The 14,449-nt window shown below is 43.0% G+C and overlaps 1 protein-coding gene across 1 annotated transcript; it reads right to left on the bottom strand.

Annotated features, from left to right (window-relative positions):
• Positions 1 to 9,834: 9,834 nt before the first annotated feature.
• On the bottom strand, positions 9,835 to 12,624 carry arf6a (ADP-ribosylation factor 6a). Its single transcript, XM_034580236.1, has 2 exons — positions 12,468 to 12,624; positions 9,835 to 12,335 (listed from the first exon to the last, which is right to left on the bottom strand). Exon 2 carries the CDS (start codon positions 11,698 to 11,700, stop codon positions 11,173 to 11,175), a length of 528 nt encoding a protein of 175 aa, XP_034436127.1. The 5' UTR covers positions 11,701 to 12,335; positions 12,468 to 12,624; the 3' UTR covers positions 9,835 to 11,172.
• Between the last annotated feature and the right edge of the window lie 1,825 nt (positions 12,625 to 14,449).

Here is a 14,449-nt window from a genome sequence, read left to right as displayed (position 1 = left end):
GAGCGAAGCCCTCCCTGCAGGCTTTTTGGACAGAACCCAGATCTGTGGTGTCATTAACAGAATCTGCTCTGTCTCCCCGGTGGCATGGCCGCCCTCACCTGGAACAGTAGCCTACTTTTATGTCCTGGTGTGCTGGTGGAACGTGTAGCGGCTTGTGTGCAGGGAAAGACACAGGCGCCGTGCAATAATGTGCATGACCTTGCAGTGTGTGGTGATGGTGGTGGAACTGGCTTACAATTGTGTCAGTGTCACTTTAATAATAGCTTGTGCAAATTCACAGATATGATGTCAACTTCAAAATGGAAATGGCTGTGCCCTTGCTAACACATTAGCTAAAGTGATGTGACTGTAATAATAATATTAATTAGTGTATTCATATGTAACCTTTCAAACCAGTCAGTGCCTCACAAAGAGGACAAATTAAAACAAGAAGAGAAAACGTCAAAGACAAGAGGCAAACTAAAGATTAAATAATACATCATTTAAAAATGTTGACGACCCTGACCCATGCCATTTGAAATCAAAGATAAAAGAATCATTTCACACAACATCATTTAAAAGAAAAGAAAAAAACAGTTGATGACCCTAAAAGAGTCATGAGTCATGAATGGGCTTCAGTTTCCAAACAACCACACCCATGAATGACAGCCCACTGCAGTCACAGAGAAACTGATCAACCAGCCCGAGTGCTGACTCAGAAGTTTCGATGAGTGTATCACAAGTTTAACTGCCAGCACACATTACATGTCTTCTGCAATACTATGCAGAAACTGGATGGACCAGATGTGCGTGCGTGTGCCGTGCGTGTATGTTTCTTTCTTTCCCTCTGCAGGATTAAGGTCACACCCTCCTCACTCCTTTCTTTCTCTCTCCCTTCATCCCTCGCTTTTGCTCTCTGCCTCTTCCTCTCTGCTTTCCTTTCTGTCTTTCCCAGTGCTTGTTTGGCTGGATGTCAGCATAAAACCAAATAAAAAAATGTTTGGCCTTCATCGCATAGAAAGAATCCTGACTGCGCCCCTTACTTTAATGCTCATCATAATCAATCAGCAGGGCAAGGATCCACTTTAGACCAATGGGGATTATATGTTTGTGTCACCTTAGCAGGAATTTAAAGAACTCTCTGACCTAATGAATAGAAAAAAAACAAAAAAAACATCATCAATCTCCAATAGAGAACTCCTCATTTCACTGAGGTCATAGCACATGTCCAGCTCTAGAGCAGGAGGAGGTTTCATCTTGTTTCAACTTGTTTAAGGATACTTAGCAGAGCAGATGCTTGTTGTCATAAAGCTGCAGTGAGATAATAAATCTGTTAATAAACTGTCTCCCTGATCACATCACCCCACTGCCACCAATAGACAGGGGAGCTTTTTATATACACTGTCTTTCCATGGTGTCCTCTGATCTCATAGTTAAAGCTATGAACACAGAGTGATGTTGATTGATTAAAGAAAATTGGATATGACAGTTCTGATTGAGTTTTGTTCTGTGACGGCCTCATCAGCCAGACATATTCACATGAGTGAAGATCTCTGCACGTCGAGCTTCTGCTGCTGTGGCGTTGCAAGTGGCTGCAGCCCAGTGACTGCTGTATTCACCGTTCATAAAATATATAATTATAAATTCTTTAATCCACTTGCATGAATAGAGAGCACCTAGGCAGCCAATTGCAAAGGCAGTTGCACCTTGTTTGTCTGTAGCACAGTGTGTAGTATAAAATGACCTTGCTGCATCACACAAGTTGTCTAAAAACCATATTTGGTGAGACCACGGCAGATCAGACCCTGCACCTTAATTGTGCACATGCGGAATGCATTACCCCTGTTATGTAGCTTTTCTCAGGCTGTAGTTCAAGTCAAGCAAAGCGCAGGAGAAGGGGTGGCCGGTGATAATTTAGAGGTGGATTCTCGTGCAGAATATACACAAATATGGACATTTCTTGGAGGAACTCTTTTCCTGCATGTTTGAAATATAAGAGGATCTCATGATAGACACTAATACAGCACATGTCTCTGTACATTCTCAAATGATAAGTGTAAGTATGCATGTAATAACAACATGGAGGAAAGTCAATGATGAGAACAAAAGAATAAATCACATTATTAAATACAGAGAAGATGAGTAGATTAGAAAATTGTCTTTGTAAACACACATGTACACATATAATCGCATGATCCCCAAAATGCGTTGGTATTTTGGCTCAGGAGCCTATTTCATCAATGTACACCATCGGACACAGCACATGATTAATGGGACTTCTGGATTTTTTTCTACTATTTATACGTAGATGCCTCTGGTCCCACCTCGTCGCTCTGGAATTATCACCTGACGATTATTCAAAAGATGAAACCAGATATTTGTAGAAGAATGGTGTGTAAGGAGTGGAGATAGATCAATTTAGACCACTTAGACGTGCTACAGCCATCTGCTGCGGCGTCTTTGTCAGCGTTGCCATAGAGACACGAGCAAACAAAGACAAGGTATTTCTGTCATTTAGCAGACCTGTCTCCTCTGTGTGTAGTTACAGCTAAACTGCTGAAGCAAAACCTTTTTGAAGTCGTGCACACCAAGCAGGATAACAGCAGTTATTATTAAACCATATTGTTTTTCTCCTCTCGTGCACTGTACATAGGCATCACTTTGTGCTCATGCAAGAGCACGTGGCCTTGCTTGTAACCTACCTGTCCTACCTGTGATGCATGAGTGCACACATGCATGCTGGGTGTGTCTGTGTCTGTCTGTGTGTGTATTGGACATACTCCCTGGACATGAGGGGGAGGCTGTCTCCTGCATGGAGCAGACATGATGCTGCAGATGGCTCAGCATATTACACTCCTCTGTGTGCACACAGACACAACAGGCTCCACCAGTGATTTTGTGGCCGCCTGCAGGGGGGACTAATTGTGTACACAAGCAGGTTTGTTGCAAAACACTGAAAGTGAATGGCATTACAAACAGTGGCAGTTGCACTGTGCGTAAGTGTGAGATCATGTGAGAGGCAGGAGATAAGGAAGTCATGTGACGGCCTCGTAGAAACAATGGAGCAAATGAAGTTGTTGCACATGTGACTGACAAGATCAACCTTTGTAGTCTGTTGGTAAGGAAATGCACTGCATGTGTTCCAGTATTTCCGTTTCAAAGAGGTTTTTCATCCTGGTGCGTTTGTCTGTCTTTTAGTTCCCAGGATTAGACAAGAACTACATATGGGATTACCATGTAACTTAATGGAGGGATGCAGAGAATAATTCATGGATGGAGATGAAATATTAAGTAGACTGATATGAGTGTGTGCAATTGGATGCAGATCCAAGTAAAAATCTGTACCTAATGACTTTAAATGGTGGTTTCGTAAGGGTGCTGTTGGGCCTTGGGGCAGCGGTTAGCACTATTGCCTCTTACTTAGTGGAGTTTGCGTGTTCTCTGCGTGGGTTTTCTCTGGGTACTCTGGCCTCCACCCACAGTCTCAAGCCATGCGGTGTGGGGATTAGGTTAATGAGAGACTGGGAGATGTGTGAATGAGTTTGTTTCTGTATCATAGCCCTGTAATACGCTGGCTGCCTCTCCAGGGTGTACCCCACCTCTCGCCCAATGTCAGCAGGGATTGGCTCCAGCTCCCCCTGCGATCCTCAGAGAGTAAGATAACAGACGGACAATCTATCACAAGAACTGAATAGAACACTGAGGAACTTTTGAACCCTGTAATGCAGGGACAACAGGAAACCTTGTCCCAGTGCATGAAGCTGCTTTTATAGATCATAAGGCCTTTTAGTTGGATCACTTCAGCTCAGATTAAACAGTGACTGGTGAGCTGAGACAATTGCTTTTAGCACACTGAGTCCCTTCACAAGTCACTGAGCTCCATGTAGCACCTGCCAGCAACCTGCCTTACATGAACATGACCACAGACGCCACACACACGCTCACACACACACACACACACAAAGCTGAGCTATGAGGACAAGAAAGCAGATGGCTCCTCAGACAGGTCATTAGTAAGAGCCGTTGGGGGGAGGCTGTGCGTGGTGGGTTATTTTTGGATTTAGTGTTGTGCTTTATTTATGGATGAAAGTTGTGGTATCGATAACTATTTCTGTGTTTGTGTAAGTGGGTGGTTGCCAACAGGAACCTGAGGGAGAGAGCGAGCGAGCGGCATTGAGAATAATTGGCTCCCTGTTCAGTCGGACAGAATTCCACAGCAGTCCTATTAATAATTACACAATGTGTGAATTTCAACCTTTAACCTGGGTTCAACCAGGTTTATTACAACAGCTTTCAAACAAGAGTGGCTGAGACACTTGTTGCATCTGTTATCACTGCTCAGAATGGGGAAATGAAGTGTGACTGCTATTCGAAGCAGTCACACTCTAGGATCCTCACTCTTCCTATTTCTCAGTTGCAATGCAGAAAATCAGTCTGTAATTACAGAGCTGTTTAACACACATATAATTAGCATCAGAATAACAATACTTACACCCCCGTCCTAACAGTTTTATTTTAGAACCGGGCGCTCGGTTTATTGTTCTTATCTCTACTACAGTACGCTGCATATCATATTTTTTCTGTATCTCATTATCCATCTGTTGCTGTGGCGTGCCAAGTGTCACACAGGAAGGTTGCACTATATGTCACTTCCTGTCACAAACGAAAGTGCTGCTCAGAATTTATTCATCAGTTTGGGTCTGTATCAAAGAGGAAAAGTCTTTTTGTATATAAAAAAATGTCATCAGGTCTGAGCTCAACGGTTGATTGGGACAAACGCTTGGGTTCTGACGTACCTGGACGTTGTGTGCTTGGGCGTGTCGGCTGCTCAAGTCCATGGAGCCGGGGGGGTCATCTGTGGAGGCTTGGCGTTCGCTTTTGGTGGGGTACCCCTTTTTACCTCTCTGTTTATTTGTTTGGAAGCAAGATTATGCAAAAACGTCTGGACGTATTACTGCTGGATGTATTACCATGAAACATGATGGGTCAGGGAGGAACATGTTAAATCTGGAGCATATCCAGATCAGCAGACAGACCCAGGAATTTTCCTTAAGATGTAATGTTTTGAACAATTCATGGATCTTGAAAAAAAAAAACAGGCATAGAGAACTGATGAGTGTGTGAAATTTGGTTCAGCTAGATTGAATTTAAGGGGACTGTTGGGCCTTGACGGGGCTATGAGCTCTTCGCCTTTTTATACATCTCTTTACCTGCTCCTATTTGCATATTTCCTGCAGCAAATATTCAGTTTAAACCCTTTTTAAAGGATGTGAAAAAGCTGTACTTTCAATGTACAGCTTCCATTAATTACATCTCTGAGGCTGAATTATTGCTGCAGCACACAACCCTCCCACTGCACTACTTCCCCGCCAAACGCGAACACGGGGCCTCGGGCTCCCCATAATTATTAGCACATTGTCCGAGGCGGGAGGGAAATACAATGTGCGACAGATTCTGACGAGCTCACAACTGCCTGGAAGCTGAATGTCACGGTGCATGCTGCTTTTACAACACTGTTTAAACGGGCCCCATGACAACCAAGACTTTCTGAGCTAGCAGCTCCGGCCCCTCCACCCCGTGCTGAAGACCCTTTGTGTGTCCCAGTAGTGGATGTTCCAGACAGGAAATGCCCGTTAAGACAACTGTGAGTATTCACAAGACACAGTATTTTTTTTTTAATGCAACAAAGAAAGGACTAAATTAAATGGGAACCTTATGATGAATTGCTCAATCATTGCTTGCTCAAGATTAGGCAGAAAGGTGTGTTATTATTATGTCATGTTATTTTTTGTCATGTTGCCCATGGCAATTGGGAGGATACAGTGTTAGAAAGGGTGCATAGAGGAGGATTATGACAGCAAATTAGAGTTTCCTTCCTCTAGGTGATGAGGAAGGGCTTTTTTAAATATGCACTGAAAATGTCCAGCAAACTAGAAGGGCCCTTGAAGAGCACTTACCTCCACCAAGGCCAATGCCCTATGTCACCATCATATAGAAAGTGAAAAATAAATTCCCGTATCCGCCCATGATCCAGATCTGCACAATACTTTAAAGAAATTCACAAAAATGACAAAAACTGCCCTATCTTACAATCTTAAAGAAAGTGAAAAAGATTCCTGGATCTGCACCAAAATGTAATGGGTTCTTCCCTGACCCATACCACATCATTCCACCAAGTTTCATGGAAATCCGTGCTGTAGTTTTAGCAGGATCTTGCTTACTATCAAACAAACCAACATGCAGACTGTTGATAAACATAACCTCTTAGGCAGAGGTATTTGAATTGTTTAAGTACAGACAGTCACTCATAAACAAACCTTTCAAAAATTTTAGATCAGGTGATTTTTTCCCCCTAATGTTATGTGCTGATGTACTTGGATCCCTCACTTTAAAGTACAAGTAGCAATACCACAGTGTGAACATACTCTATTACATTGCATTCAATGAGTTGCATAAAAATTAATAGATGCAGAAACCTACAGGAACTGCCGGAGGTGTGAGAAGAGACGTGCTCATGCTATCTCACTACAGTACATGACTGTTACAAGTGTCATAATAACAGTTTTTAAACTGCTTTTAACAAGATTCAAAGTGACATGACACAGAGCCATCATCTGTAAAAGCCGATTTTCCTAGAGAGCACATGTCAGAGGTTGTACTGCGATGGTTTATTAAATATGAGCAGCAGACTCCTCTGTGTTTGTGTTCAATGGTTTCCTGGTTTTGACTCATGAAGAGCTGAAGTGAGATTAAAGTCAAAGAGGAACGCCCAGGGTAAACAAAAGACAGAGGAACTGCCAATGAGCTCCCTTTTAATGTATTGTTTGAAATTACCCCGTTCAAAAGGCCATACAATAGTCCAGTCCACCCCCCCACCCAGACAGAATACAATGGCGACAACGCTCGGGGCTAAAACTGAACGAGAAAGAAAACGAAGCAGTTTTGCTTGAGGGGGCTGCTTTCATTCAAATCCAGCACTTTTACAGCAGCTTTCACTTGGCGACCGGTCACAGGAAACACGAGTGAATCACATCTGAAGGCCTGATGTGACTGCTGATGGTGACGATGACGATGATGCAGAGGAAGGAAAGGAAGAGAAGTTGCATCAGTGAGGGCGCAGGGTCATTGTGTAGGATTGGACAGCGACAGGAAGAGAATGAGTGTCTATGCAATTACTTACTCAGGAGCACGTGTACATGCACATGTCCCACAAACGCCTGTCTGTCTCGCAAGCCGTTCATCTTATCGACTTCACACTCGGCACATGTAGTCGTTGCGGCCCAGGTACATGCAGTGTCTAATATGGTGCGATTTGGAGATGCGATATGTTCAATATCAATAAACTATCAAATCTATAAAACTATAAAGTCTTCATTGCAGATAAACCAGGTAGGATGAAGGGAAACTTTCTAACTTCACTCTGCACCATAGACTGTTTATAAAAAAGCTCTTCAAACAACGTCAAAGAACTGTTTGAGAAGGACTCACAATTCTGATAATTCTGAGGTGTCCCCGGAGCAAACGGGCCCATTCCAAACAGGCAGGTTTAGAACAGGAACTGCACTAGTTCATGAAAACTTCAAACCTGCCTAAGTAAGAGAACACAAAGCAAACAGTTAAATCCTTTAAGTGAGGGCCACAGGTGAGCCTGGCAGCATTCGACACCAGCCAATGTGTGCAGTGCATCTGCTGCTGAGGGCAGTGACAGCTGGACAAGGGCCCCCGTGACATGTGCAGTGTTTCAGACCTGATGTAACATCCGGAGCCGTGCTCTCCCTTTTTTACTCTTCCACTGCTCCTGAGAAATGAGAGAGCGCTTATAGTTTTCACGTTTCCACAACGGAAAATCAAAAGCAAACAAGATCACACTTGACACCACTGAGGCACTGCCCTCGACTATTCAAATAGAGAGCTTTCAGTACAATAGCGCACTCTGAAAGTGCAGGAAATTCCTGTAACTGGTGCTGCCGATTCCAAAGAAACTGACCTGAGAGTGACAGTGCCGGGTTCAGGGGCAGATAATAGGTCTGTTGAGTCTGCGAGGCGTCTGAGTTTATCTGCCTGGGCCGCGTCCTTCATGCCGGACGCAGCTTTCAGCACAGCAACAGGTCAAACTTCACATCAACAGCCACTGAACAAACAGCACATGAGCAAACACAGCAAATACAGAGATAGAACATTCCTGCACAGTGACTGTCCGGAAAACTCAGCTAGAATAACACTATTAGGTCAATTTAATACTTTAGGTTTTCATGAAACTGGAGGGTGATTATTACCTGACTGCTGAGCACATAAGAGTCAGCCAGAGGAGTTAGGATTCCACCTGTGTGTGTTTATGTTTGAGACACAACCTGACATTTACTGTAACTCACTCTACTCACTCCTAAACCACCAACTTCCCATGGCAACTACTTTTGTCTTTCAAGCGTCTCCTGACTTCACACAGTCCACACCCTTTCATCGAATGACCTCACACACACACACACACACACACACACACACACACACACACACACACACACACACACACACACACACACACACACACACACACACACACACACACACACACACACACACACACACACACACACACACACACACACACACGTCTCCATGACTTCAGGGGACAGTACGTTGACTTACATTAATTTCATGGACACTTTCTCTAAATTTTACCATAGTTACTACTTTCCTAAACCAATCCCAAACCTAACATTATACTAACATTAACCTAAACCTAGACTTAACCTTAAACCTAGACCTAACCCAAACGTAAGCAAAACCTAACCTAAACCTAGTCTTGACATAAACATTAAATTAAACCTAACATTAACCTAATAATAACCTAAACCTGCCTAAAAATGTAAGGAATTGCATTATGGGGGTCTTGATTTTTGTCCCCGTAATAAAGACAAGTCCCCATAATGAGACTGTGTGAACGTGTTAGGTCCCCACAACATGAGTAAAACCTGGACCACACAGAGCTCTTGGGCTTGTCCTTATGGCTCAGAAACACATGAATCCCAGTGCTACAGTAAAGCTGGCAGATTAAAAAAAATGAATGAATGGCTGGAAATGAAATGTTGGCGCGACCTCAGATCTGCGCCTCAGGGTGACTCGCAGACCCAGGGCAGATTGCCAGGCTGTCACCATAACCTCCGTGGTTGCACAAGGGAAGTAAGACACTGGTGTTGTCGCTTTCTCAGTAACACAAATTCATTCAACTCTAAACCAGATTGTACGATTTTTATCATCAAGTTAAACATGACAGTGGAAGTCTGCTTGTGTTAAATGTGTCATTTCCTGCTTACGGAACTGAACTGTTGCCACTTCACTTTTGACAGCACCCTTGTTTGAACAGGAATGTGAAGTTAGCCATTACCAGGAGAGCACTGAGTGTCCTGTTCCTACCTGAAATGCAGAGATTTGTTGAGTTTTAATCTTTCATGGCACAAGAACTGGGCCGACTCCAGCAATGTATACTTTTTTTAAATTTGCCTCCTTTGTTTCAAAATGTCAAACGTTCTCTATGGAGTCCGCGCCCTGATGGATAAAAGTGATACTTTCAGAAAGCACGGTTTACCTGACAATCACTACCCTGAAACCAGAGAAGTCATCATTTATTCAGAGCTGATGACACACACACACACACACACACACACACACACGAGCTCAGAGAGGAAACGGGCCGAGGATCACTTCACTTCACAGCCCGCTCTAGCTAACCCTTCTTTCAACCATCATAACGCTCTGAGCTCTCACTTCCTCTTTCATCAGCTCAACTGGTTTCTTTAAAAAAGAAATATTACCGAATCGTTGCAGCTGCTCATTGAAAAGGCGTCACTTCTGTTCTGATCTGGATATATTTTTTTATTATTTCATTAGCAGAGAAAAAGGAAGCGAACAAAATAAAATAATAGAGCAGTATCTAGAAACAATCCACAGAAGGCTGGTGTTGGAGGACCTTTACCTCTACAGGCAGGTGATGATGGAATAAAAAGAAGAAGAAGAGGAGGAGGAGGAGCAGTCACTGAGGCACCTACACTGGAGGTGGCAGGGGGGTTGGGAAATTCGTAAACACTCGCTGGGGCCCAAAAGTCAGTCACAGAAAATAAAAAGGTGCACAGCCAGCTCGTCGGAACACCCACCCAACACATTCACGCACCAACACACCCTCCCCAAAGTGCAAACTCAGCATTTTGAGAACACCTTCTGTTGTAGTAACTGTCTTGATTTTTTTATTTTTTTTTTGGGAAGAGGGGGGGGGGGGGGGGCATCTGTGACCCCCTCCTAAGGCAGCTGAAACTACAAAATACTCAAGAGTAATGGAAGCTCTGAGAGGAAAAGAATAAACAGGCAATAATAACAATAATAATAATAAGACTGGTGGTAACAGGTTGACACCCCTGAAACAACAAAAATATATATCCATATCACAGTGTGTGTGAATATCCAGCGTCCACATAGTGTCTTTGAAAACAAACCGCCACAGCCGACATGATGGATGTAATCACTGCACAGGAAATAAGTACTAACACGTTTCCTCATTCATCCCAGTACAATCAGATATGAAAACAGTTAATTTTTTTTTCTTTTCTTCTTCTTCGAGGTCCTAACATATCCACAGTACACATTCTTACACGTTGCAGAGGCAGTTTGAGCCACGAAGGTGATATGCTGATGCTATAGGCGATGGTTTCTGGACGCCCCCCCCCCACCCCCATCCTTTGGATATGTAGCTGGGTCGTGAGAATACTGAATGAGAGCTGAGCGGGCAGGGTGGGGGCGAAACGGTAAGTGTGTGTCCCAAAGTCCCCGAAATGATACCAAAAAGGAGGAAATCAATCAAAGTATTTGCAATACGAGCTGGAAATGAAGCTTAATGTATATTTAGACAGTACTGATTATACAGAATGTGAACCAAAGCAAACTAAAAGAAAAGCCAGGCGTAAAACAATTGTTTAAATGAAATCTGGGGTTATAGTGAAGTCATCATTATCAAAAAAAAGAAAAGGAAAGGAAAATAAAACAAATTATAATTGCTACTCTCTTTGATATACTCAGAAGAGAGGTTGTGGTATTAATTGCTTCAGATTGCATTTTTTTTTTTTTTTTTCTTCTTACTCGTGTTTTCATTCTCAGCTACTTTTTTTGTCTCCAAGTGTCCAGGCTGGTGAAGTGGGAGCAACATTAAGATTTGTAATTTGAGGTAAGCCAGGTGAGGCCTTCGCATAGTCCGTCCCCCGTGGTCGCACACGCGGGCTGAACGTACCAATTCCTATCGCGGATCCGGGTCAGGCCCAGCTTCTCCTGGATCTCGTGGGGCTTCATGGCGTCGGGCAGGTCCTGCTTGTTGGCGAAGATCAGGATGATGGCGTCCCGCATCTCCCGGTCGTTGATGATGCGGTGGAGCTCCTGCCTGGCCTCGTCGATCCTGTCCCTGTCGGCACAGTCCACCACGAAAATGAGGCCCTGGGTGCCGGTGTAGTAATGTCTCCAGAGGGGCCGGATCTTGTCCTGCCCACCCACGTCCCAAACGTTGAACTTCACATTCTTATAGGTGACGGTCTCCACGTTGAAGCCCACCGTGGGGATGGTGGTGACCGACTGTCCCAGCTTCAGCTTGTACAGGATGGTCGTCTTGCCGGCGGCGTCAAGTCCAAGCATCAATATTCTCATCTCCTTGTTGCCAAAGATCTTTGACAGGATTTTGCCCATCTTGTTTGCTGTGCATAAATACTTGGGTTTAAAATAAAAAAAAAAATCACTTCTCTAATGAGACACAGTCCAAGTGGGAGAGGTCAGAGTGTCAGAGTGTGCTGGGAGCCTTCCACGTGACGGCCGCGGTGGGCTCACACAAGTGTCAGTATTCAAAAGGTGCTGACTTTCAAGTTTGAGTTGTACAATTGTGTTGGACTGAGGTGATGTGACCTGAGATGGTGACTCACTGTGAGCAGCGTGTGTGGAGCCCTGGTAGATTTGGGTGGGGATATATTTTCATGATCCACTGGAAGAGGTTAAAAAAAAAAAATGTGCATCCCCCGACGGCTTCAGAGCAGCTGAGGCCACATTACAGGACTTATTTCTCCTTCAGGAACCAGGCGGATCTGCTGGAGATGTCCACCAGAAGCCTTCAGTAGGTGAATCAGGCCCAGTCCTGAGCCCGGGTTCCCACTTCCTCCTTCGGCAGCTCCACACTTGCCTTCACTCAAATCCAGTCGATGGATTTCACAGCCCCGGGTTTTTCCCCCCTTCTTCTCACGAGCACTCCGGTGCGTTTCTGCCGCGGGACCTCCAGAGGAAGAGCTCCCCAAAAGGTCATTGATTCATCCGACTTTCTTCTCCTCTTCCCCCTGTGACACAAGAGCGGTCCGGAGAAGGGAGGGGTGTTAGTACACGGAGCAACTTTGGGTCCGACAAATTCACCCCTCCGCGGCCGGAAAAGCCGAACAGAGGCGAGGAACACAGAGAAGCGGGTTGACTACCTGCGTTCGCGGCGATCTCCCCTCCGTCCCCGGGCCGTTTCTCCCCGCTCTTGCCGCTCTCTCCGTCGCTCTTCCTCCCTCTCTCTCTGCGGCCGTTCAGTCGAGCTGTGGCGGGGCTGTGTTACCGGAAAAGGTGCGGACCCGGATCAGCCGCCACTTCCTCTACACACACTCCGACGAGGCGTTCAGGGACACAGTGTGAGCTCGGACATTTGAGGAAGATTTACTACTAAAGTGTTTTTTCAAAATGTATCTCTCCAACATACCTCTACATTATTTTACTTCATTTTATTTTATTTTTAAAATAGTATGTAATAGTTAAAAGTTTGAATAGCGTAAATATATATATTTTTTAAACTTTTTATTTATTTAAAAGGGGACAGTGCACATTAATTAGGATGAGCACAATGGTTCATATAAATGTACCAGAGTTAGTCTCTTAGACTAATTTCATCTGCAGTCCCAGGCAGGTTGATGTTCAAAACTATTTAACCGTTAATATTAATATTTATTTATTTAAAAAAATGTTTTACAGTGTTTACACTTGGTTAGTTACTGACTTTTTGCTATAAATCTATATATTTTGTATCACTGTATTTATTTTACCCGTTGGATTATTTCTGATAGCTTTTTGGTGCTGATTTATAAAGTTGGTGGATAAGAAAAATATCACTTTGTGAACTGCAATCAGTTCAGTTCTGAATGTATTATTTTTAAATAAAAAATGATTGAAATAATTTACAACAACAACAATAATCATTTATTAAAAAACATAGTTACAACGTGCTTTATAAATGAAAAAAACACAGAAGTAAAATTACATTAAAGAACATAAAACAAGTAAAAACACAGACATAAAAGAAAAAATTGAATAATAAAAACCCTGAAAGTGTGACAGAAATGTATTTCAATGATAAAAGCTAGAATGAGTTAAAATCAGGGGAATGCGGTTTAGTCATACTGTAAACTTAAAAATGTATCATAATGAAATACTGCATAGATCAAAATGCCTCGATACAAAGCGGGCAGTTGCATGGGAATGAAGTATTCAGAATTACGACGACACTTTAAAGCACCATACGCCATTTCGCATGCGCGCTGTAAACGCAGTGAGCTGCAGCGCGGCCCCATTAGCTGCTGCTGACGCCATTTGAGCTTTCAGAGTGAATTTAATCACCTCTGATGCTACATGTGGCTCATGAATCACCCACACATCTGTACACATGAAGCAGAGGTGCGGATTTAGCAGATCCTCTCAGCTCAGGAGGTTTTTACTCACGGTGTTTCCCACACGTTCTGCCATTCATTCAAAACGTCCCTGTATGATCAAGCTGTGACGTGGAGGTTGTGAGTGAGTGGGACTGAGGAACTACAGTGTTTCATTATGAACATTTGTAGAAGTTACCTACATACAAAGGGAATTTCCCAAGCCAAACTGTATTATCAGGATCATCTGTACAATAGTAAATATTAAGAGCATGATGTATAATAAAGATACAGTGTGACATTTGATGTTGATAAGTTCATTTCTCATTGAAGGTATCAGCTTATATGCCTATAATACAAAGTTAGCCTGCTTGTTATTGTGATATAAGCAACTGTAAAACGACAGGGGCATTATGTTGTATTCTAAACATCAATGATCTAAAACATTTAGAAAAGATAACATTAAGGTTAGGAGTAAAAATACAAAAGTCTATTATAATTACTGTTACGGTTCAATGTAATTTCCTTGTAGTCAATGTAAAATTATGCAATCCAGTGTTTGAGTAGCTCTGTATGTGGTAGTATAGAATTGAGTATATATATATAAATAATATATAATCATGTGCAGTACTGTTACACTGTTTATATTAGAGTGCTTATAGCTTATGTACTTAAGGTTGTATAGAATAAGCCTAAGTATATATAAATATGATATATAAATGATTTATAATCAGCCATGTGCAGTACTGTTACACTGTTTATATATTGTTTACCTT

The sequence above is a fragment of the Hippoglossus hippoglossus genome, chromosome 24 (assembly GCF_009819705.1).
Source record: "Hippoglossus hippoglossus isolate fHipHip1 chromosome 24, fHipHip1.pri, whole genome shotgun sequence".
Lineage (NCBI taxonomy): Eukaryota > Metazoa > Chordata > Actinopteri > Pleuronectiformes > Pleuronectidae > Hippoglossus > Hippoglossus hippoglossus.
This window is presented reverse-complemented; position numbering and strand designations above follow the sequence as displayed.

Coding starts and splice junctions, on each gene's coding strand:
- arf6a (XM_034580236.1), bottom strand. CDS start 11,700: ATGGGCAAAATCCTGTCAAAGATCTTTGGCAACAAGGAGATGAGAATA.